This window comes from Rosa rugosa, chromosome 4 (assembly GCF_958449725.1).
Source record: "Rosa rugosa chromosome 4, drRosRugo1.1, whole genome shotgun sequence".
NCBI lineage: Eukaryota > Viridiplantae > Streptophyta > Magnoliopsida > Rosales > Rosaceae > Rosa > Rosa rugosa.
Window position 1 is genome coordinate 31,151,370 of NC_084823.1, and position 22,605 is coordinate 31,173,974.

At 36.9% G+C, this 22,605-nt stretch overlaps 2 protein-coding genes across 5 annotated transcripts; both read right to left on the reverse strand.

The window, feature by feature from the left end:
- Positions 1–2,377: 2,377 nt before the first annotated feature.
- Positions 2,378–5,949, reverse strand: LOC133742444 (catalase isozyme 1). Its single transcript, XM_062170099.1, has 8 exons — positions 5,791–5,949; positions 5,510–5,606; positions 4,963–5,240; positions 3,651–4,427; positions 3,380–3,469; positions 2,977–3,044; positions 2,800–2,893; positions 2,378–2,665 (listed from the first exon to the last, which is right to left on the reverse strand). Exons 1-8 carry the CDS (start codon positions 5,803–5,805, stop codon positions 2,606–2,608), a joined length of 1,479 nt encoding a protein of 492 aa, XP_062026083.1. The 5' UTR covers positions 5,806–5,949; the 3' UTR covers positions 2,378–2,605.
- A 1,960-nt stretch (positions 5,950–7,909) lies between these two features.
- Positions 7,910–11,030, reverse strand: LOC133746090 (uncharacterized). 4 transcript variants are annotated; one of them, XM_062174253.1, is made up of 6 exons: positions 10,936–11,027; positions 10,597–10,680; positions 9,143–9,867; positions 8,947–9,030; positions 8,508–8,662; positions 7,910–8,410 (listed from the first exon to the last, which is right to left on the reverse strand). In XM_062174253.1, exons 3-5 carry the CDS (start codon positions 9,813–9,815, stop codon positions 8,562–8,564), a joined length of 858 nt encoding a protein of 285 aa, XP_062030237.1. In that variant the 5' UTR covers positions 9,816–9,867; positions 10,597–10,680; positions 10,936–11,027; the 3' UTR covers positions 7,910–8,410; positions 8,508–8,561. The 4 variants fall into 4 exon arrangements, with proteins under 4 accessions (XP_062030237.1, XP_062030238.1, XP_062030239.1 ...); XM_062174254.1 differs by having other exon boundaries at positions 10,597–10,676; positions 10,936–10,991; XM_062174255.1 differs by lacking the exon at positions 10,597–10,680 and having other exon boundaries at positions 10,936–11,030.
- Positions 11,031–22,605: the final 11,575 nt, after the last annotated feature.

The following is a 22,605-nucleotide window of genomic DNA, read 5'->3' on the forward strand; positions in this document are numbered from 1 at the left end:
GCTTCTTTATTTTTGTACTATTCGCCCTCCCATTTATTCATTTTGAATTTTCAAATGGGAGAGAACCAAGGAAATAGAAAATGAGTGCCACCTGCACCGATCCACTTCCAGTACTGGTGCGCAGTTTTCGGCTTTTCGCCCCAGTTTCAGTTCCCCAAATACAAAACCTTCCCACTTTTGGTTTTTTTTTATTAATTTTTGGGTAATTTCAATTATGGTATCAAAATAAAAAATATAAAAAATCAGCATTACATCAAGCAGAGTTATTGAGATATAGATGTTAATTCGTTAGATATGGAGATGGATTGGCTTGAGGTTACACTAGTCTATCTCTGTTTGGACGAGTGTACTTGATGTACAGGTAGATTAATCACCATCTTTAGCTCTCAATATTTCAGTCGTTTCTCAATGGACATGGTTAGATTTTAGGGCTTAAGAAATCATCAATGTAGATGTTACACTTAGATGTGTTTTAAAATCTACACTAGATGATTTCAATTTTAACTTGCAGGTGCCTTGAGCGTATCTGTGAAGAAGGTCAATACTCATGGTAAGTAGCAAAATAATGGTACTTACCAAAAGATCATTCACTTTCCTTCTAGTGAAAATAATGGTAAGCAGATTTTTTCACAATATTGTCCGAGCATTTTCACAGCTCACCTAATAAGTTAGGCATGATAGATATATAAGTACCAATTTGAAGAAAAATGTTGGAATAAGATGCATCATATTTAGCGTTTAAAATATCATTCCCTTTCATATTGTATATAGTTGCTCGATCGAAGTACAATTAAAATTTATTTATATAATCACCTCATAAAGATCCCAATTCTCAAGAGAATCTTCTTTGTAATATTTTTAGTCATTAAAAAAATTAGATCATCTGGAAAATTCCAACTCATATTTTGTCATAACCAACCGGTTGATTAGGATGGCTACCTAGTTTCTGATCCAACTGTTGAATCTCCTCACCCCGTTACCATCACAAACTTTATTTAATTACGTTGTATTAAGTTTCTGCATTGTGAAATCATAGTTTCAGAGACATGTCTCATCTCATATTGTCACATCTCAATTAGGAGAAGAACTGATTGTCTTTGCAATTTGCATTTTATTTATATTCTAAAGTTGACGTCACAGATAACAAGTTGAACTTGTATTCTCCAAGTTAAATTTAATCATTGATTCTTTGAGATCCACTGCATTTTTTATAGTTGTGACTTCTCTAATCATTTTACACTTTCAACTTGCTCATCTTTGAAAAATTGTTTTCGAACTCCCCAGTGACTTTAGCCAGCTCTTGATGGATTCTACGATCTCACTTTCGTGTATTCCATTACTCAAATCGATCAATAAAAAATTAAATTCAATATCCTCTTAAACCCATATTGGATTACATGACTGTAGCTTTGCGCTTCCCTGTTCTCTTTCGAGAGCAATAAGGACAAGAACAAGGTTCTTGACGGTGGTGCATGGAGCTTTGTTAAGGCTCTAGTTTTCCTGGTGGAATAAGAGCCCAAGAAATTCAAATTGATTGGGAACCTACTTGGTGGATTTCTATATTTCTATTAGTTGATTAGCTGATATATCTAAAGGAGAGATGCGGATTCTGATACGATGTTTCAAAACTAGTGTTGAAAAGATTGGTGAAGCTCAATCCGGGCGTGGAGCAGAAATTAACATTCTTCTACAAGCACAGTGGCGGAAATTTTTTTTTTTCTTGATCCTGATATAAATGAATCGAGCCTAGAAACCTTACGGCTTTTTAATAAAGAAACATCTTGAGAAAAAATGTTTATGTAGTTTTGTGACCATCGTGAAGCACTGACATCAGTGATGTGCAAGTTGCGGTAAATAAAAAATAAAAAAATTAGGGAGCAGCCTTCAAAGGACCACAGCAGGAAAGTGCAACTTGAAGAAATTCACGACTCCAGCAAGAAGCAAATTTGATATGTTATTCTGTCGGAGGTAAAGGTGCAGATGCAAGGGGTTATTCTTTTGTTAGAACAATTGAAGAAACTATAAAATAAACAACTTCAGTTCACACCACTGGTTTCTTTCCCTCAATTATACGCACAGGCAGGGTAAATTTTTCTATTGTATATGCACACAGCAAACTCTGTACTGTTGCAGCAACAATGCCAACGAAAACAATTGAACAGAGATGCGAAACCAAAACAAAGTTTGATTTCATCGGGTCATAGCGCAGACTAGCCAGTGAGCATTGTGCATTGTAGAATTTCAATGCAAAATCAAAGCGGAATGTGCACGTTGGTGAACAATGAGAACCGAGCACCCCCTCACATCCTGCTTTGTTCATGCACTGAAATTTCACAATATAGAAAACCCTAATAGGCAATATGTCAGCACTCAGCAGTTTAAGCAAAATAGGTATATGTATAACTAAATAATTTATGTATGTTATGTTTGGAAACAAGATAAAATCGGCACATAAGACTGGCACTTATTACACTGTTGTAACAGGTCACATTACATGCAAGGTTTAGTGCAACACATTTCAAAGGAGTAACAAATTTAACATGTGATTTATCCTCTCTCAATATGTTTATCTTGCCCAACTTGAACATCTGGCTCAGTTTCAATCTCAAAAGCTTGGCCTCACATTGAGATGAGATGCGAGTTTCTGACCCAGAGATTTATCAGCCTGCATTGTCAATACCAGCATATAGCATCAGAACAACACGACTCCTTCAAACTAATACCAACTATTTATATTCCTGTATAGAATGATGTTCAAGTATACAAATTCACAACGTGATACTTTGCAAAAAGACTCACCTGCGACCAGTATGAGATCCAAATGCTGCGAATCTCATGGGTGCAACGTGGGTCAGATAGGGCGTCCACCCACCTGCGGATATATCGTTCTTGCCTGAAATAGAAGAAATAAAATGATGCAAGTTATACCATTTAAATACATTTATTTGCTTGTACAGACATCATAGGGCTAGGTACCTGTCTGGTGCAAAAGATCTGTATCTCTCTCCAGGTTGCTTGAAGTTGTTCTCCTTCTCAATGATGCTCTGCATAACCAACAAAGCGTATAATCACTTTTAATTACAAACAGCCATGCATGCAACTCAAAAACACTACAATAAGGAGAGGACACTGATCAAAAGTTGTGGATTTCTCAAGAGAGAATATGTTCCCTGAAGTACAAAGCCGTGCCGTGTGGCAAATCTTAAAAAGTCGCATATGATTTTCTATTCAACTAGAGATAAAAATATCATCTGCAATGCTGGAATACTAGAGAAGAGAGGGGAAAGAGAGCCGAAAATTTGATTTATATGCAGAGGGCACTGAAACGGGGAAGTCAGGGAAAACTCGAATCAACATTGCTGAATTGATAAAACTGTACCTTCTCACGCCTTCCAGTAATGACAGCAGAAGGAATGGGGTGGCTCTCAGCATGACGAACAGGGTCAAACCTTGATGGGAAGTAATTAACCTAAACAATAACAATAGAAACTCCATTAAGGGCAAATTTAGGTGAGTAAACAAGCATAGAGTTAGAGTAACCTCTCAGCTTCTTCAGTAACGAGAGTGTACAGCAACAACGGCATCAATTGAAAAAAAGAATGTTAACCAATATCATACTTTGAAGAAGGGAATCAGTAATAACGAAGTACCTCCTCATCCCTGTGCATGAAATTCATCAATCCCTCATGGTGATTGTTGTGGTGAGCATTCTTGGGAGCATTAACTGGGAGCTGCAGATAGTTTGGGCCAAGACGGTGCCTCTGAGTGTCAGAATATGAGAAGATACGAGTTTGGAGCAACTTGTCATCTGAATAATAGACACCGGGGACAATAATGGCAGGGCAGAATGCAAGTTGTTCATTCTCTGCAAAGAAGTTGTCGATGTTTCTATTCAGAACCAAACGGCCAACTGGCTGCAGGGGCAGAATATCCTCGGGCCAAGTCTTGGTCACATCAAGTGGATCAAAGTCAAATTTGTCCTCATGATCAGGATCAATTGTCTGAATGTAAAGTTTCCACTCAGGGTAATTCCCAGCTGCAATCGAGTCATAGAGATCTTGGGTAGCATGGCTGTGATTAGATCCTCCAACCTTAATAGCCTCTTCATCCAATAAACACTTGACTCCACACGTGGGTTTCCAGTGAAATTTCACGTAGTGTGCCTTCCCAGTTTTACTGATAAGAGTGTATGTATTAACACCAGAGCCTTCCATATGCCTGTAATCTTGTGGAACTCCCAGGTCATCAAATAGGAAAGTGAACATGTGCAGGCTTTCTGGATGGTGGGAAAAGAAGTCAAGAATCCTCCAATTCTCTTGGATGTGAGACTTTGGGTTAGGCTTGAGAGCATGGACCATGTCCGGGAATTTCATTCCATCACGGACAAAAAAGACAGGGAAATTGTTTCCCACCAAGTCAAAATTGCCCTATGTTCAAGAAGAACAATGCATAACATGAGTAAACCCAAATTACAACTACATTAAACTAGTAACCATATTAGCAAGAAACCAACTTTCTGCACAAGAAGAGGTTGCCAAAGAACTCCCATATGCATAACAAAATGGTACCCTGCATAGACATACTTCAACAGACAACTGATGCCAAACCACCACCCCCCACAAAACACACACACACACACCATCCCTTCTTTATTATTAAATAAACAATGAAATGTAAGAAATGAAATAAGTTATAAGACTGCATAGTTTTCTGAGACTGATTGGTTTAACTATCATAGTTTGTCAAAAGCGCCACCTGCATCAATTATATACAACTATGATTCTCACAATGTCAATCTCAGTTATTGCTATAGAGCTAAGTTCAGTATATTGAGTTCATTCGATATCATTACACCTACATCATCCATTGTACACAATTATGATATTCACTGATGCCTATCTGAGTAATGATTTGTACAGCTAAAGTCAGGATGTTGAGGTCATTCAATATCATCAACCTCACCTCTCTGGTGTAAAACTTCACTGCAAAACCACGAGGATCCCTCAGGGTTTCAGGGCTGCCACGCTCGTGGATAACAGTTGAGAAACGCACAATGACAGGTGTCTGAACTCCAGGGGCTCGGAGGAAGTCAGCACATGTAAGATGAGAAATATCATGGGTGACCTCAAAAAATCCCTTTGCACTGGCTCCCCTAGCATGGACAACACGCTCTGGGATTCGCTCCCTATCAAAATTGGCGAGTTTCTCAACCAAATGATAGTCCTCGAGGAGAATTGGACCTGAAAACAGACACAAGTATTTAATTCTTTAGACAAAGTACTTACTTCTTTAAATGCAACTACTACTGAGCTTCCTAAAGTTTTTTGGATCCATTTACGAAACTACATCACAATTTTCATAAGAAAGACGCAGGTAAAACACAGCAAAAATATAGTGGATGATGATGATGATGTAGATCGGAATAAGAACAAGAAAGGATACTGTTTTGCAATTGAAAAACCACAGAAACATATAAATAGATAAAATAAAAAAGGGAGGTAGGAAATACCTCTCTGTCCAACAGTTAAAGAAGAGTTGTTGTTCCACACTGGAGCACCGGAGTTGGTGGTCCAAAACGGGGAATCGAAAGCACTTGAAGGGCGGTACTGCACGAATCAAAACCATGACCAATTCAATTCAGAATTTTCACAATTTCAATTCAAAAGAGCTTGCAAAGACAAAGCTGCTAACTATTTGCGTGTGATTTCCTCCAATAATTGATGATTGATTAAGCAGCGGATAGTTCATCAATTAAAGAAAACGAATCAAAAAAATCGTTGAGATTCGTACCTTGTAAGGATCCATGGAAGAGATAGAAGAGATAGAGAAGGCAGCCACTCAAAATGGAAATCGTGTGGCAATCGGAGGTGGAGTTTGTAATTTTGGGAAATTTATAAACGCAGGGGGGGTCGTGGGTCCTTATCCACACAGACACACTCTCTCTCGAAGCTCGCACCCTCATACACATGATAAATACATCTTTCCCAATTTACCGTCTCACGAGTCGCTACCATTCTCGCCAGTCCTTTCATTCAACAAATAGTGGAACTTTCTTTTTAAGATTAAATATTTTATTTCATTAAAAGCAAAGATGATTAAATACGGTCCACTAAATACAATTTGGTTTAGTGATGTTAGTTTTCTTTTTATAAGTAAAATGTTCTAAATTTGATAAGAGTGCGCAAAAAAAAAAAACATAAACAAAAACAAAAACAGGAAAACTAATCAAGACTGACCGATTCGATCACATTTGGCCCGAACTGTTTAAAAAAATTTGAAGAATCGGGCTTGTCTAGGTTTGAACCGTATCAAACCCAGTTCGGTCTCAGTCCTGGATTTTAAAATATGATAAACCCCGATGGACCCGATTTCTTAATTAATATTACTTTTATTAAGTGTCAAGATAACAGAACTCCTCTATGATGTGTGCACAAATCTAAAATAGAGAAAATGGTGAAATCATGTACTTGATATATGTGTTTATGATTTAGTATAGTATAATTGATTTACGTGATAATATATAAATTATAATATTGGAGAGGGAAATGAACACCCTCCCCCTCCTCTACTTTTGCATTTATACCGTCAATATAATAATGAAAGGATGCACAAAAAAAGAGTGCACAATTTCAACACCTTTGTAAATTTATATGTCTCTTTGTGACGTGTCAATTGTGTGTTGGATAGAATTGTCATTTACATAACTATATAGTTAATTACTTAATTTTGTATTTATCCATGCTTAATTATTTTTATGCTTTAAATTTTAAGAGAATAATGAGACAGATGAAATGATTTTATTTACTTATTTAATACCTAAAGAAGGGAAGATGGCCATCCATGATGACGTGAAGAGGCGCTTTTCATCGAAAACTTGTAAAATTATCGCGAGTGAGAACATCATGCGACATATTGAAATCCTCGCCGATATTTCTATTATGATAGTTAAAGAACGGGGACCCACAAGGAAATATTTTTTATGGTACAGACTGTGAGATTCCTTGAGGCATGAAAATCATTTAATAATTGAGAACGTCATGGAGTCATGGTTCCTTATCCTCGCGCACAGCCACTTATGAATAGTTGTCATGCTCCACTCACAAGACGCCACGTCTGCAAATGAAGGGCCTCGAAACGTGTGCTATTGGCACACAAGCACAAACTATCAGCTAAGAGGCCAGGGGATATGCCTCTTCTCTTCCTATTTTGGTGTTATATGAGAAGACAGTGTGAACGCTTCCAATATTGGCTTATATTCTGATAAGGTTGGGATGGCCCTGTGAGGTAATTAGCTTGGCCACATTTTGTTACATAATATCAACCAGATAATCCTTTTTTTTTTTTTAGGAAAAAAATAAAATAAAATCAAAACTCGTTCTCGATTCTTCATTCTTTGTTTGTTTTTTTTTCTTTTTTTCTATGATGGAAAATACCACAACTACAAAAGATACTCTACACACCATAATCAGTTGGGAGGTTCTTCTTATTCGAGAGTTTAGAAGTATGCTTAGTGCAATTTTACTAAAATTATTAAACTGATAAACTGTGCCATTCAGAAATGCTGCACTCACTTCCCAATACCATAAGACTCAGCAGAATGTCTATTTTCAAACTAAGAATCCCTATTTGCTAAAATGAAATTTTGATGAAATCAGAAAATGATGTTAACAAAGAAACCACAAAAGTGGTTGTATTGATGACCCTTAGGGGGAAGACGGCAAATGTCCTCCTGTATTTGTTATATCACTCTCTTCTATACACTTGTCTTTTATATTACTCATAAAAGAGAATAACCAAGATCTTGGCCATAAAAGCAAAAAGCAGCATATAATTCACCCTATAAGACATCACAACCTAGAACTTTGTATTGAATGGAAGCTAATGCGTTTCACAGCTGCTGCAAGCCAAATAATTGTCAATCATGCTGTAGAAAAAAATAATAATAACAATAACAATTGCCACTGAGGATAATTTCAAGGCTCACAGTAACTGGATTAAGGCTAAAAGGCCAGTCATGTTTCTCAACTTGTTGATCGACAATGTAAGATGAACCACATTTTTGTACCATTGTATACCTAACATCATGGCACGCGAATGTGGTCCGAAATAGTTATTATTTAATTTGTAAACCAAATAACTTGGTCAATGTTGGATAAACAAGATACTGAAAATATAACCTCTTCTACTGTGGTAAAACAAGAATGCATAGGAAAGGCACCCAACGAAAGGGAAAGTTAAAGTTATATGTAACCACAAGAAGTTCTGGGGTTTTAGCTGAAATGGATTGAGATAAAAATCTGGTAACAGACTGCCTATTGAATTGCTGCAGTTCAGAAAAAGCAAGGGAGGGGCATATTACAGTAGAAGACACAGCATCGATTCCTCAATGTGAGAGGTTTCAGTAAATCACCTGGTTATCAGCAAATCAAAAACAGCAGTAAAGTTAAATTTACATCACCAGAGTACCTATAGAAGAAGATATGAATGAATGAGCTAAATTTATTCACCTGGTCATCACTAAAGCTAAAACAACGACACCCAAAGAATGTTGTAATTGCTTTTCACTTCTTGGATTGAACATGCTCAGATGACAATGGGGAATTGCTTGTCATTGGGGACTTGACCAAAATATTTAAAGCCTTCATCCTTTGGATCTCTTTTGCTGCATATGATGCATGGATTACTAAGTTAGTTTATTATATCAATGAAAGAGCCAGAAAATAAATTTGGTACCTACTGCATTATGCCATAATGAAATCTTAGAAAAAGACAAATCAGGAACGCGTTTAATGCTTTAAGAGGCACTCATTCATGCCATCTTCAATGAATGAAGGATTATGACTTTTGCATGGTAGTTTGAAAAAAAAATTAAGAAACATTGAATCACATTCAAATGTATTAACAAATCTTCACTCTAGTTTTCTTAGACATTTTGTATAGAATTACCTTCCTCGACTGATAGCAGCATTGATCGTTTCTCTAGCTCAACAGCATGTCTGTTAAGCTCAGATGATGATAAACAACGAAGCACTGATAACAATATAAACAAGGAGCATTTTTAGCACCGGCAAAACTAAAGGCAGAAAAGTATGTATAAACAACTTGCATATTTAGAAGCAGCACAGCTAATAGAATCACATACTCTGGATATATTCACCCTGATTAGACTCATCGATGAGCTTCAAGAGATTCTGCAGACATAGAAACCGCTCTGTCCTGTTCTCATCATTGTTCCTCTTAGGATCAACCAAGTTAGAAACCATACGATCAGGAGTAAATTTAAGGTGCCTGGAACGAGCACCTGGCGACGCATTACTAGACTTTCCAAGAAAAAGTGGAACTGGTGGTTTACCAGGTGAAAAGGTAATGGGAGAGGTCAAACAGTTTGGTGCAAATGAAGGTGAACAAGGACTCTCATTCTCCTGCTTCTTGGTTCTTTCATCAGTTACACCTGCCTGCTTCTGTAAATGTCGTTTGGAATTGAGACAATCAGCACTTTGTTCTGTCACGTCTTGAATTCTTCTCTTGCCTAGTGCTTGCTCACATGAACCACTGATGTTCGAGAACTGGTGGCAAGGGGAGCTCCGAGGACGCTCAGGGGTGACTATCTTAGTTCCAGAAACCTTAATAAGATCCCCAACTTGCCGTCCTAGATTACAAGAATTTTCAGGATGATTAGGCATATAGATCCTATTATCATTCTGCACATCTCGCAATGCCACCTTTTTCATTCTTAATGTTGATTGTTTATGAGAGATAGGTGAATTAACCACACTGTCACCCAGTGCATTGTTGTCGAGGCTAGAGTTCACCATTAATTTGAGGGACTAGCACAACAAACTTGAATTGAGTAGCCTAATGTCCTGGCTGCACAGGAATTAGCAGTAGAGAAAAATTCAAATGGTTATCCTTGCAATGATGAAAGTTTGTACATAAAGAATATGTAACTATGCCTAACACAGTTATCAAAATGGGATGCAAATTTCCTATCGATACCTACTATTTCTTACACAGGTGGTTCCAAAGGAAACACACATTGAATTAAACACATAGGTTAGAAAACAAATGGTTCCTTCTGATGGACAACTCGAGTGGAATAAACAAACAGAAACAATAATGTAGAACACACACAAGCAAACACATGCTTAGTGGCTTTCAATTACCTAGATCAAATTAACATAATTGACAACACCCCAAATCAATGCGTAAGACTAATGAGGTAATACCACTTCTTGAAGCATTCAGCAATTTGAGACGAAAATGTAATCATCGTAAAATTGACTCACATTCCCCATAATGAAATAATCATACCGAAATGAGTTAAATTACATTAGAAGAGCACGCAACTTTGGAGCGCGCCCTCCATTAGGAAAGCATCTCAAGTTTAACTTGCCCACTTAGAGAGGAAGGCAGTTACTTTCAATTACGTAACGCAAAATCAACAATCCAATCTAATTTCAACAAATGGTAACAGGAAAGGAAAAAAAGAAAATTGATCAGTCCACTACTCCAGATTAGATATGTAAACATCAATCGACTTCTTATAGCATATATATATATACAACAATAATAAACAGAATGACAAAAGGCACCTACATATCTCGTTTTTTATGGTCTAAACTGAGAGTATCACTTCAGATCTAACTTGGGTACTCATCCATTGATTTGCAGACAAACTACCTAGTACAATAGAGTTGCAGTCAAAATTGGAACCAGGGAAGTGAACAAAATCTGTAACTATTGTAAGGAAGTACAAGTTGACCCAAAATTAGATGCGAATTGAACAATTATGCCAGATTATATATAAACCCTAAGAAGAAGAACTTGACGAACCGTAGAAAGTGTAGGAAGATTCGATAATTACGTAATCAATACCAGTGCGTATTTGGGGTAAAGAAACAGTAGGAGAGTAAAAGGGGTGCAGAGAATAATTACCTGTTGAAGCCTTGGAAGGGATCTGAGGGTGTTTTGAGTTCTGAGGGAGGGAGATGAAGACCGGGAGCGTTCGAAAATGGAAAATTGGCTCCAAAGAAGAGGAGGCGTAGAGCTTTTAACTTTGTTTAAATAGGTTGTCGGAGGGTCCACAGTCCACACAACTTGTCTATGTCTTTTCCGAGTTTTTTTTAACAAAAAAAATAATAAAAACAAAATGGTGCGCCTATTGCTACCCCGTGAATTTCTCAATTCAGCCTCCTATTGATTTTGAACCAAACATAGTGATTTTCATTCAACTCAAACCAGAATGGCACGAGTCCGCACGACTATATATATTTCACTGCCAACACAACGGGCAAATAAGAAAAGTGGCATGCTAGCACCACTCACTATTATATTTAATGCTCACTTATAAAAAGCGAGCCTATGAACTATGAAACATACATAGAAAATAAGCACAAAAGAAACACCAAAGTGCATAGTTCCCTACAAAAATAGGGAATATGAAAGCAAAGAAAAACTAAGCTAATTAGAAGTGCAACAACCCAATGGTCTAAAAGAGAACATCCCAGTCCAAAGCCCAAACAGATGGCTTGGTCTACCTCAGCCAAAGGGAGGCACGTGTAGTCATCAATACACGCCGCAACCACCCTCATCCCATAGACCAGTCACCAGTGCCTCACGTCGCATAGAAACCGATGTCATCGAGCCGCCGCATGGAAATATATCCAAACCCAGCCACGACCATAATCCTCCACAAATCAGCCGCAAGACCGAGTCCGGCAACACCATCATATTCAGCCTTCACGCCAAGACTGTCTCAAAACCCACGAAGCACACCCTATATGCATTACTCGTCCGGCAGCGACACCACAACATCAGTGTCGGTGCCGAAGTCGGGCTACCGCTAGACGAGCGTTGATAGACTGAGGAGGACCTGAGTGGCAATAGGAGGAGAGAAAGTAAGGATTTTCTCAAATTGGTATCAAGTTTTTCTCACTCTTACATGTTTGGTTTACCCTTACAAAGGATAAGAAAAACAATAAACTAAAACAAAAAAGATAGGAAAAAAAAAACGTTTCAAAACAAAAATACCCAGCAATCCAACAGTGATTGCACCATCCCTGTCGACAACAAATGCACTTCCCCATGACCCGCGGCGATCATGAATAGGCCACCACCACTAAAATCTCATTCAGAAATCAACCTCACTTTAAACCTGAATTGAAATTTCCTCCAGGTATGATGCAATCCTGTTTCTCATCTCCATCACTACAAGAGAGAAGAAAACAAAGAGAGTAAGAAAAGAGAGAAGAAGAGAAAGAGAAGAAATTAAAGAAAGAGGAAAGAAACCGAAAACGGGTTGCTCTAAGTTATGGTTTGGTGGCATGTTCGTGTGAGGCTACTGCACCATGAGTGCGGTGGTTTGCGGCCGACTCTCTCACATTTTTTTTTCCTCCTCCCTAATTTCAGATTATTTTTTCTTTAAATTTAATACGAGGATAAATGTGGAAATTTTGAATGAAAGTTCAAATGTACGGTCGAATAAGAAATGGATAGGGTGGAAATAGCCTCAACTCAAAACAATATGTCACACTTTTTTTTTGGTACAGTCATCGGTCCAGAAAAGAAAAGAAAAATTTATTTAAAATGGCTCTCACAAATTTCTCTAGGCCTAATGAGTAACCATTGCAGCATCATCATATTCTTTATTTTTTTTTTTGAAAAGGGGTTTGGAACTCAGCCTAACTGGGAGGCTCAGCCCCACGCCCGTTATTATTATTATTATTAATTAAAAGATAATTATACTGCGAGGGGGACATATAACCTGAACCTCGAATACTAATACATGAATCCTCGTAGAGTACATCCTGGATCATCATTATATTCTTTATTGATGTGGATCATCATATTCTTTATTGATGTAGAAAGAGTAAGTTTTTCGGCCGTAGTCACAAAAAAAAAAAAAAAAAAGTTAGGATCGAAGAATGTACTTACATAATTCTAATCAATTATGGGAGCGTTCATCAAGGTTTTAAATATCAAAGTGGGAAAAAGCAAAACCTAGGATTCCAAGTATTCCAGCTGGAAGTCGTCGTGCCCAGCGACGCGTGCCATCGGGAGTACTTCAGAGGAGGATTGAGTCTCAAGGATAATTTTTTCCAGGACGAGTTGATTTGACAGCTTGAGCAAGGAAGAGTTTTCCTTTGATTCGTAAAGAAGGCAGCCCCCGTTGTAGTTTGCTTCTACGGCAGAGTCGATTCCAGTTTTAGGGAATTAGACTAGGGTTTTCTAATCGGTTGCCCTCCGTTTGGCCGATTGTGATTGCAATCCGGTGTTTTCCAAGGTGATTGAGTAGCATGAGTTTCATCTAAACAAGTTTTCTGGTGCGTGGTGTGGTGGTGAATGACCTCGGTGCATCATGGGCAAATGGACGGGTCGGCCGTCGGAGGTTCTGACAAAAATGATAGTAAGTATCAGAAAACTCTGGGAAGGATGGACGCTGAAATTATTGAGCTTGGGTGAATAGTGGGTCTCAAACACTATTTGATACAAACTTTATTTTTGGTATTGGGTTCATAGGAAAGATATCAGGATGCCACTATCTCATGAGTTCAAGGGTTATTGTTCTTAAACACATGGGGGACAAAATCATAGAACAAGTTCATATGTCATGAAATAGATAACTGTTATTGTGTATACGTAGACAAAAGAATCGAACGCATTTCATGAAAATTGAAGAAGTAATAACTCTGTTTTGATGGAAAGATCAAAATGTTTAGCAGTTGTTGAATGTGTGATATTAAACCTCAAAATTTGAGGAATTCTTCTCAAAGCTGAAATTGCTTAGATGCTCTAAGAGGGTCTTGAGGTTTTTTTTTTTTGTTTTTTTTTTTTACTTGAATCAACTTTCATTTCTAATATAGACTTGCTTGAGTGAAATATTGACAACTTAAACAGTATACTTCGTGGACTGCTTTGTTTATTCTCTCCTCTGTTGTGCTTCTACTTCCTTAATCTTTTTCTGTTGGGCTGCATTTTGATTAGATCATGGTGCTTCGCAGGGAAGGAAAACAAAATTCAAGATACTAACTCTCATGTAAAAGAAACAGTTGAATTTTAACCACTCTTAGAGGTAATATGTCCTTTCAAATTAAAGCTTTTTAATGCTTTAAACCTTTTGAGTACTCTTAAATAAAAATTTAATTAATCCAAATCTATACTTTGTATGTCAAAGCAACTTTTCTTTGCTGATATGGTTTCTGGCTACCATATCAATACTGTAGGTAATCCAGGAGTTTATCTTCTTAGGCCCCGTTTGGATGGCAGGAAATCATGGTATGGAATGGGAATTAATTTCATTTTCCATTCAGACGTGCCGTTTGGTTGTAATTAAAGATTGGAAAGGAAATAAAAAATAAGATTTGACTGGAAATTGACTCCCTCATAAAGCCTGAATAGAATTACCTATTCAGGGGTGGTATTCTATTTCCATTTCCCACTATCAAAGGAAAAATTACATTAATTATCCCTCTAAACATTTATATTCCCCACCAATATTCCTTATAAATTGATGTACTTTAATTAGTAAGAGGGCATTATTGAAAATTATAATTTCATATTTCATTCTTATGACTTACCAAACACTACAATAGAAATGAAAAACTAATTCCAAAATTTAATTTCTAGTAATATTCCAAACACTCACATGGAAATACCAAAACATATTCCATTCCATATCCGTCTGGAAAGGAAAATAAATCATTTTCCAATTTTGACATTCCTGCGAACCAAACGGGGCCTTAAATCAAAATATAGGTGAATTAGAGCTCGAAGAAGGGGAATGGCAAATGGTTTGGAGTTCATAGGTAATGGCAAATGGTTTGGAGTTCATAGGTAATCAGAGTCATGTTTGGCCTCGTTTGGTTCACGGTAGGGAAATCAATTCCCTTGTCTTTCCCATGGGGAAGGTAAACTAAAGTTCCTGTCAGGTTTCATTTCCTCTGTTTGGTAAAGCAAGGAAAGTATTCAGGAAACTTTCCCTTCCGGTGTTTGGTTGGTGCAGGAAAGGAAAGTAAAAATATATCAATGTTTCAATAATACCCTTGTATTTTAAAATAAAAACAGCATCATAAAAATTCAAAAGTACACCAATTTTTTATGCAAGAGAGGTATTGTTGTCCAAAACTTTTGTAATAAATGCTGGGAAATGGGAAGGAAAATCAATCCAATGGGGTTTGAGTGGAATGATTTTCCCCCTTACTTTCCCTTTTGTCAAGAAAGTATTTACGGAGTTTGTGGTTACCAAACAAACCAAAAGAGGCCTTTAATTAAAGATTTATATATATAAATGTGATTACAAAAAGCTTATTTGTTTAGTACTGCATTATCTAAAATCCTAAATGAAATAAAATAAAATAAAATAAAAAATGATGAAATATGTAAAATCAAGTTGTTTTACAACTGCTTATAATTGATCTCAGCCCTAAGAGTTGTGAGGAAAAGTGCATACATGCGTGATGTGCTATCTGAGTTTAAGTTTTTAATATGATTCGAGTAATCAAAGTATTAACTGAGAGACTAGAGAAAGTAGAGATGTAGAGTTAAGAATGAATACTTGAATCTCTTTAAATGATATCTAATTACATAAAATAGAGAGTTACATACTGGTTTTATGCTCCATGAGAATTCATGTACACTATAACAAGTTCAGCAAGTCCCCTATACTTAGCTTGGTGGATAACTCTGCCACTAAAACCTCTTTCGCAGCACAACTAATAAGATCAGAACAAAAAAACAACAGAAAACCAGTAGCAGATCTCTCTGATGGATTACTAGCTCAATCAGCATCTATATTGCCATACGTGAATTTTAGCATTCCCTGTTACTTTTTGGATCTTGCTACATTGTTTTGAAGTTACTTTTCATAGAGCAATTTTCGAGGATTATAAGCTGGTAGGGACTATTTCAGTAATGCTTGGGGTATTCCATTCTGAACTGTGAATTTTGTTTCTCATTTGCTGTTGGTATCAATTTTTCTTGATGTGGTAGACCTTGACAACAATATTGTCTTTCATTGATTTGTTTTTGTTCAAGCAAATAACATTAACTTATATAAGAGTACAGATTGTGTTACATATGAGATCTGCTTTTTTTTTTTTTTTACATTTTCTCCCACCATGATACTTAATGTTAACTTTGTTCCCTTTGTATGTGGTAGGAAGAGATAGATAGTTAGCTCGAGAACGCTGCCTATTTCGTACCTTTTCATGCAATTTGCAAATCTAGAGGAGTTCCAAGAAGAGTTTAAGGATATTAACCAAGAAGAGCAAATATGCAGACTTCACAAAATGCTTGCTCCTCATCTTCTTTCAAGTATAAATGCAAATTAAACTCTATCAAGCATATGTAAATGTGCACTGTTTCAAAGTATGTAAATGTTCAATGTTTCTTAAGACTATATATGAATGTGTGAAATTTAGCAAGCAAACTACAAACCCGCAGCATCGCGCGGGCTATCCCGCTAGTTTTATATGCTAAAACGAAGATGAAGGATGCTCTCTTCTTTGAATGTATCTAGGTCGTTGTGCATCCTTTGAAGTAGAGTACTATGAAATCCTCAAAATAAGCACACAATTTAACCCTCATTGTAATCGTTAGATTGTAGTATATTGCTAAATGGATTGTTCACGCCAATGATTAGGAGGGATACTTTGCTTTCCATGTGAAAGCCTACAAAACAAAGACAAGAAAAAGTTCGAAACAAGATTGAAAACGAAATTAAAATCAAACTACCTAAAACTCAAAGAAATTCAAAGAAAAGAAAGCAACGAAAAACAATTTGGATTATTGAAAACGTAAAGAACAAAGAAAATACTTTTAGAATCATTTTTAGGGATGTGATCAATGAGATGAAACACGTTAAGGGCACTACCAATCCACCACCGTTTACATACAATACTTAAAAAAAGATTTTAGAAATATTTAATTGACATGTGATTGACAACAAACAAGAATAATCATGAAACACATTGAAATTGTCTTTATTACTTTTCTTAAGTTACTTAACACGGTGAAACGCACTCTTTCGTTAAAAGCATTCATGAACATGCAAACTAGATTTGAATGCAATTCTAATAAGTCATGCAAAAATCATTAAGCACAAATAAAGTTTCTCCGTTGATTAAGTTAATCTTAGTGTGAAACGCACTCCAAGAAGATACATTGAGCATATTTCGACTACACCTTTGTTTGTTGGAGAGGAAAGATCCCACATTGGTGTTGAGTAAAAATTGCACACAGTGAGCGAAAATATCACCTAACATAATTTCACTCGTATTCATTTAGTGAATAGACTTTTTATTATTTTGGGTTCGACCCATTCAAGACAGAATGTGTCTCTTAATTACAATCCCTTGTTACAGGGGAACACCCTTTGATTCCATTTATGAAGAAACCAATTGATGGGATGTATGTTTGTTTTTGCGGTTGCACCTGGATATTTGACTGGGTTGCCTACATACCCTTGGAGAGGGATCAAGCCACTCGTAGTTCAAGAGTTCCAATGAGTGAATGACTCATTGGAGGACTTTGATTTTGGAAAGAGAATAGTGTTTGGGACGAATTTGGTTGAAGTGGACCAGGGATTCGGTTTTGTGTTTAGGATGCGGTTGCATCTAGATAAATTTGGTTCTAGATTGCCTACATACCCTTTGCGGGATCAAACCACATGTAGTTCCGGCATTTGAGATTTAAATGGGTAGATGACCCATTTATTTTGGATTTGTGTTTGGGAGATTTGAAATGTTTAGAGCCTTTAAATTTTGTGTGATTTGGGAATGAATTGATTTTCTGGTGCTGGGAGAATTTGACTGGAGTCAATGATTCAATGTAGGACTGGTTGAATTTGACTGGTGGAGTCAGAGATTCTGTTTGGATTTGTGGTTGCATCTAGTGGGTTGCTAGATTGCCTACGTACCCAATGTGGGATCAAACCAACCGTAGTTCATAGGAATTGGTATTTTCGGTTTTGTACCGACATTTTTTGTTCGATGGATGTGTATATATATATTTTTTTTTAACCAGTCAAATGTATTTCTTTTGGACAACCAATTTTGGTAGAGTGTCCGCTAATTTGATTTAGGCGCCTATCATGTCGAGCTGTGCAATTGCCTTTGTGGCACTTTCCACTTGTTGCCGAATCATACAACGGAACCATAGTGATCTGCTTCAAGTGAGTAATTGATTTGGACACCTCTTGCTTTCATTTCAAGGTTTGCTTACACAATTTTTAACCTCCCTTGTACTCTGGCAAGATAGACGTTCACATTGGCTTTGTAGGTACAATTTGGAGAAGTGTAGACCCGGGTAGCTATTTAGGAGGTAATCTCATACTTTCTAGGATTGATTATGCATGTTCAATCCTTTGTACATGCTAGACACAATGGCTTGTGAGTGGTGGCAAACAAAGGCTTTTATCATTGCATTCTTTGCTTACAATGTGGTGCCCAGCAAAATCCCATATACATGTTGTGCATAAAGACAAACACCATATATCTTGAACTTCAAAATTCATATTTGGCATGGCATACTTGATTTTGGACTTATATGGCACTTGAAGCGGTGGAACTGCAGGCTTCCAACTTCCTCTTCAATTAAGGAATGAACAACTTCTATTTGTTTAATTATTTTTTTGAGAGAAGACATTTAGCGCACCAAACAATTTGATCAGTGCTTCTTTTGCTCTTGTAGAGGATGCTCACTACATATATATTCGACGAAAGTCCACTGCATTCATGTGTGGCTACTTCCGCTTTCTTTCTTCATCGATTTGTCTCTGAAGCAAATTTTGATGAAGCTTCACGAATGACGAGCCGACTAAATGAACAGTGGTTTAAGTGAGCTTTGAAGCGTGTTCTTTCACTTGTTTGTTGACCTCTCCCTTGTACACGAAAGGTAACAGAACTCAGCTCCTTTTGTTTTCTTCCTCCACTTGGTATGCACCAGCAGAACTGCCAAAGCTTGAAGTCAGTGGCATTGGGCAGGGCTGTAGCTTCGTCTTGTTGACATCTGCATAGTACCAGCTTCCTCCTGTGGCTAGAGAGCTGGCAGCTCACTTCGCTTTTGCCACCTATAACCAGGACGCACCGCTATATAGGCATCAAAAGTTAGAAGTAAAATTCTTTGCTCCTTCTCTAGGCTTACACTTTGCTTTCGCCACCTATACGCAGGACGCACCGCCATATAGACATCGAAAAACAAAAGTGAGCATAGAATGACACCGCGGCTGTGAGTGAGGGCCTGTGGCCAGAGAGTTGGCAACTCACTTCACTTTCGCTGCCTATACGCAGGACGCACCGCCATATAGACATCGAAAGACAAAGTGAGTATAGAGTGATACTGCGGTTGTGAATGAGGGTTCGATGTCGACTTTGTGTCTTTCCCAGAAGTCGTTGATCATTGGCCGAGATTTGAGAGGACGAAAGTAGCAAATGACTTCATTGCTAGAGAGAGCAGAGCATAGAAGAAACATGTCTTTTCTTTTGTCTGCACCACGTAAGAAAAGATCAGTAATTTCAGGTGATAGCCAATATCATATACCTGTGATTTGTTTGAAGCTTTTGCTCCTGCAATGTTGGTTTTCCGTGAACAGCTTCTCTTAGAAAGCTTGTAAGGAAGGACTGCAGCGCTTCGGCTCCGGTTGAATTGCTCTGTTTCTTCCGCCTCCCTTCTTTTTTCTGCTCTTCACTCTCTATTTTTTTTAGCCTTTCTGTGCCTTCCTCCCCCTATCTTTTTTTTCCATCGGTTGGTAGCTCCTTTTATAGGAGAGTAATGGATGAGGTAGAGTTGAGGATGACTCCAGTTTGAATTTTAAATGATTTGATATTCAAAATCAGTTTGACCAAGTTTGTAGGTGTTCAGTGCATCCCGACAAAGCTGCTGGGATTTGAATTGATGATAGCTAGCTTGGCTTTGATCTTATCATAATTGAAAAGTCCAACTAAACACCTTGGACGTTGATTTGCATGCATGCCTCCTTTTTCCAAAAATCATCCACTTGTTTTGCTGAAATTGATGATTTTGAATTTGAATTGGGATGCAAATATCCAGTTAGCTATCTTCACTCCAATTTGAACGATAAGGCTGTGCCACATTCATTTGTTGTTCTGCTGGAGATAAGGATGAAACTAATTGCCATCATATTACTTTGAACCGGCTCTGTATTTTGATCTCCACCTTTTGAACAAACATGTAAGTTGTCATGTTATTTTCATCCAACACGCAACACAACATATTTTCTAAATAAAGGCCTTTGTTGAGTTGGGTTTGCAATTTTTTTCATTTCAACAATTGGAAAAGTGACAAATAAAATATAACTTATAAGTGGGTGGATCACACCCAATTGTACCAAAGCCTTTTATAATTAAAACTCAACACCTAACATGTGGTTAAGTTGGGACAATATCGGTACAATGGTGGATCACGAGCCACACTTGTCGCTGTTTAACATAGTATCAGAGCGGGTCTCTCTCCAATTGCGTCTCCAATTGCCATGAGTCCAAATTTGTGTTCCTTATATTGCCATCGGAATATTCCGATTGGATTGTTAACAAGTGTCCATTGTGGGCCTTGGATTGTTATATTAACCAAGTATCCAATATGAGACTTGTGTCCCAATTTCCAATGTGGGAATTAGATTGTTAATTAATTTCACGTGCAGACCTAGAGCTAAGTTGCACGTGAGGGGGCGTGTTGGAGAGGAAATATCTCACATTGAAAAAGTGACAAATAAAATATAACTTATAAGTGGGTGGATCACATCCAATTGTACCGAGACATTTTATAATTAAAACTCAACACCTAACAGGTGGTTAAGTTGGGACAGTATCGATACAATGGTGGATTACGGGCCACAGTTGTTGCTGTTTAACATTGTTCAAAGTGGTTACTACTTAGTGGGGAAAAGAATCGAAACGATTCGATTAGGTGAATTATCTCTTTAATGCTAGCTCCAATTATATGCAAATTAATCTAAGTTGCGCACCAAATAAAATCAACATGAAAAAGTTATCTATAAATCAAATCGAAATATACCAATCACACAATCAATCAAATAATTTTTAAGTTAAAACATTATAAGCATGCACATAAACATGGCTTCATAGTGACGCCCCTAACTTAAAGAAAGTTAGTTACTCATGGTTTTGAAAACAAATATCAATATCATAAATATCAATAATTATGAAAACCAAAAATAAAAGAGAAGGGAAGAAGATGTATTGATTAACTCTTGATGTTTCAAAGATGAATAGAATCACGACACAATGGATGATACGGCTTTTATACTAAGTGAAGGGTAGGATATTTGAAACCTAACTGAACTATAAATGAGAGAAATTAAAGATGATGTATGACATTGTGAAAGTAAATGGCTTTTTATAGAGTTTGACCTTACAAATCCTTCTCTCAAACAACTTAGACTGTTCTAATCTACTTTGGTTAAGGAAACATAATCTACATAGACTTGGTAACGCTCCAAAGCGTCTTGAACATCTTCATGAATCTACTAGAAGCTTTTTCATGGCCTAGCTTGTGCTTTTGCCGTTTTATTGATGAAGTTCATGGCTGAAAGTGCCTTGGTTGCTGAAATTTTAAGCCTCTTAGACATCCTTGTGAGCTAAGGAATCCATCTTCAAGTTGCAGTAGAAATTATTGTGTAAATAGGTTTTGAAAAGTCAACCAACAACTTCCTTAAGATTTAGGAAAGTTAGATATAGGAAAGTTCTTAAATTTAGGAAAGATATTCCTTAAACTTTAGAAAACCCTAAAAATGGCCCCACATACTCCTTTGCACATGATGTTTACGTTGCACATGTCTTGCACACTTTCATTTAAATGTCATATGCCTTCATTGAAAATGCACATGACACTTAGTTAAAATTTAAACTTTTTAATTATCACAAGCAAAACATGTGTCTAAGCCTCCAAAACGTCATTTAGCTTCTTTATTCAATCTAGTGCTCCAAAAAACCTATAAAAATAAAATTAAGTTAAAAACTAAATAATAAAGGTAAAAGCATAGTAAAATATGAAAAATAAACTTTATAAATGTCGCATTATATGTTCTGAACAAGATGCGAGGTAACTGTGCTAATAAGTCGGGATGGTTCAATAAGAGGAGGAGCGGGATTCCTACCATCATATGATTCAATATTAGGAGCTGGATTCCCACCATCATGTGTTTCTATTATGATATCATTGACAAAATCATGGCAAGACTCCTACAATAAAAAATAGTTTAATATTTGTTAAAATAATGTAATTATAGTTGTGCAATAAACTAAAAAGGAAAGTCAATTTTTTTTTTCAAATACCATTAACATCAACATCATCCTCTAATGTGTCATCTCTAGAGACATCACGTTTCTCACTCCATATCTAATCACGAGTAAAAATTAAAGTCTCACTCTGTTTAAATGAAGTCGGTTTTTATGCGGGCTCACAATTCGTCCACCAATAATAAATGTCGATTATGAGGCAACTGTAGATACAACAATAGCTAAAATATCACGAACTATCTTATATAAAGTAGGATATTCATCCCACTTGTTTTCCACCAATACAAAATATTAAACTCCATATCACTTACCATAGTGTCACGGGCCGAAC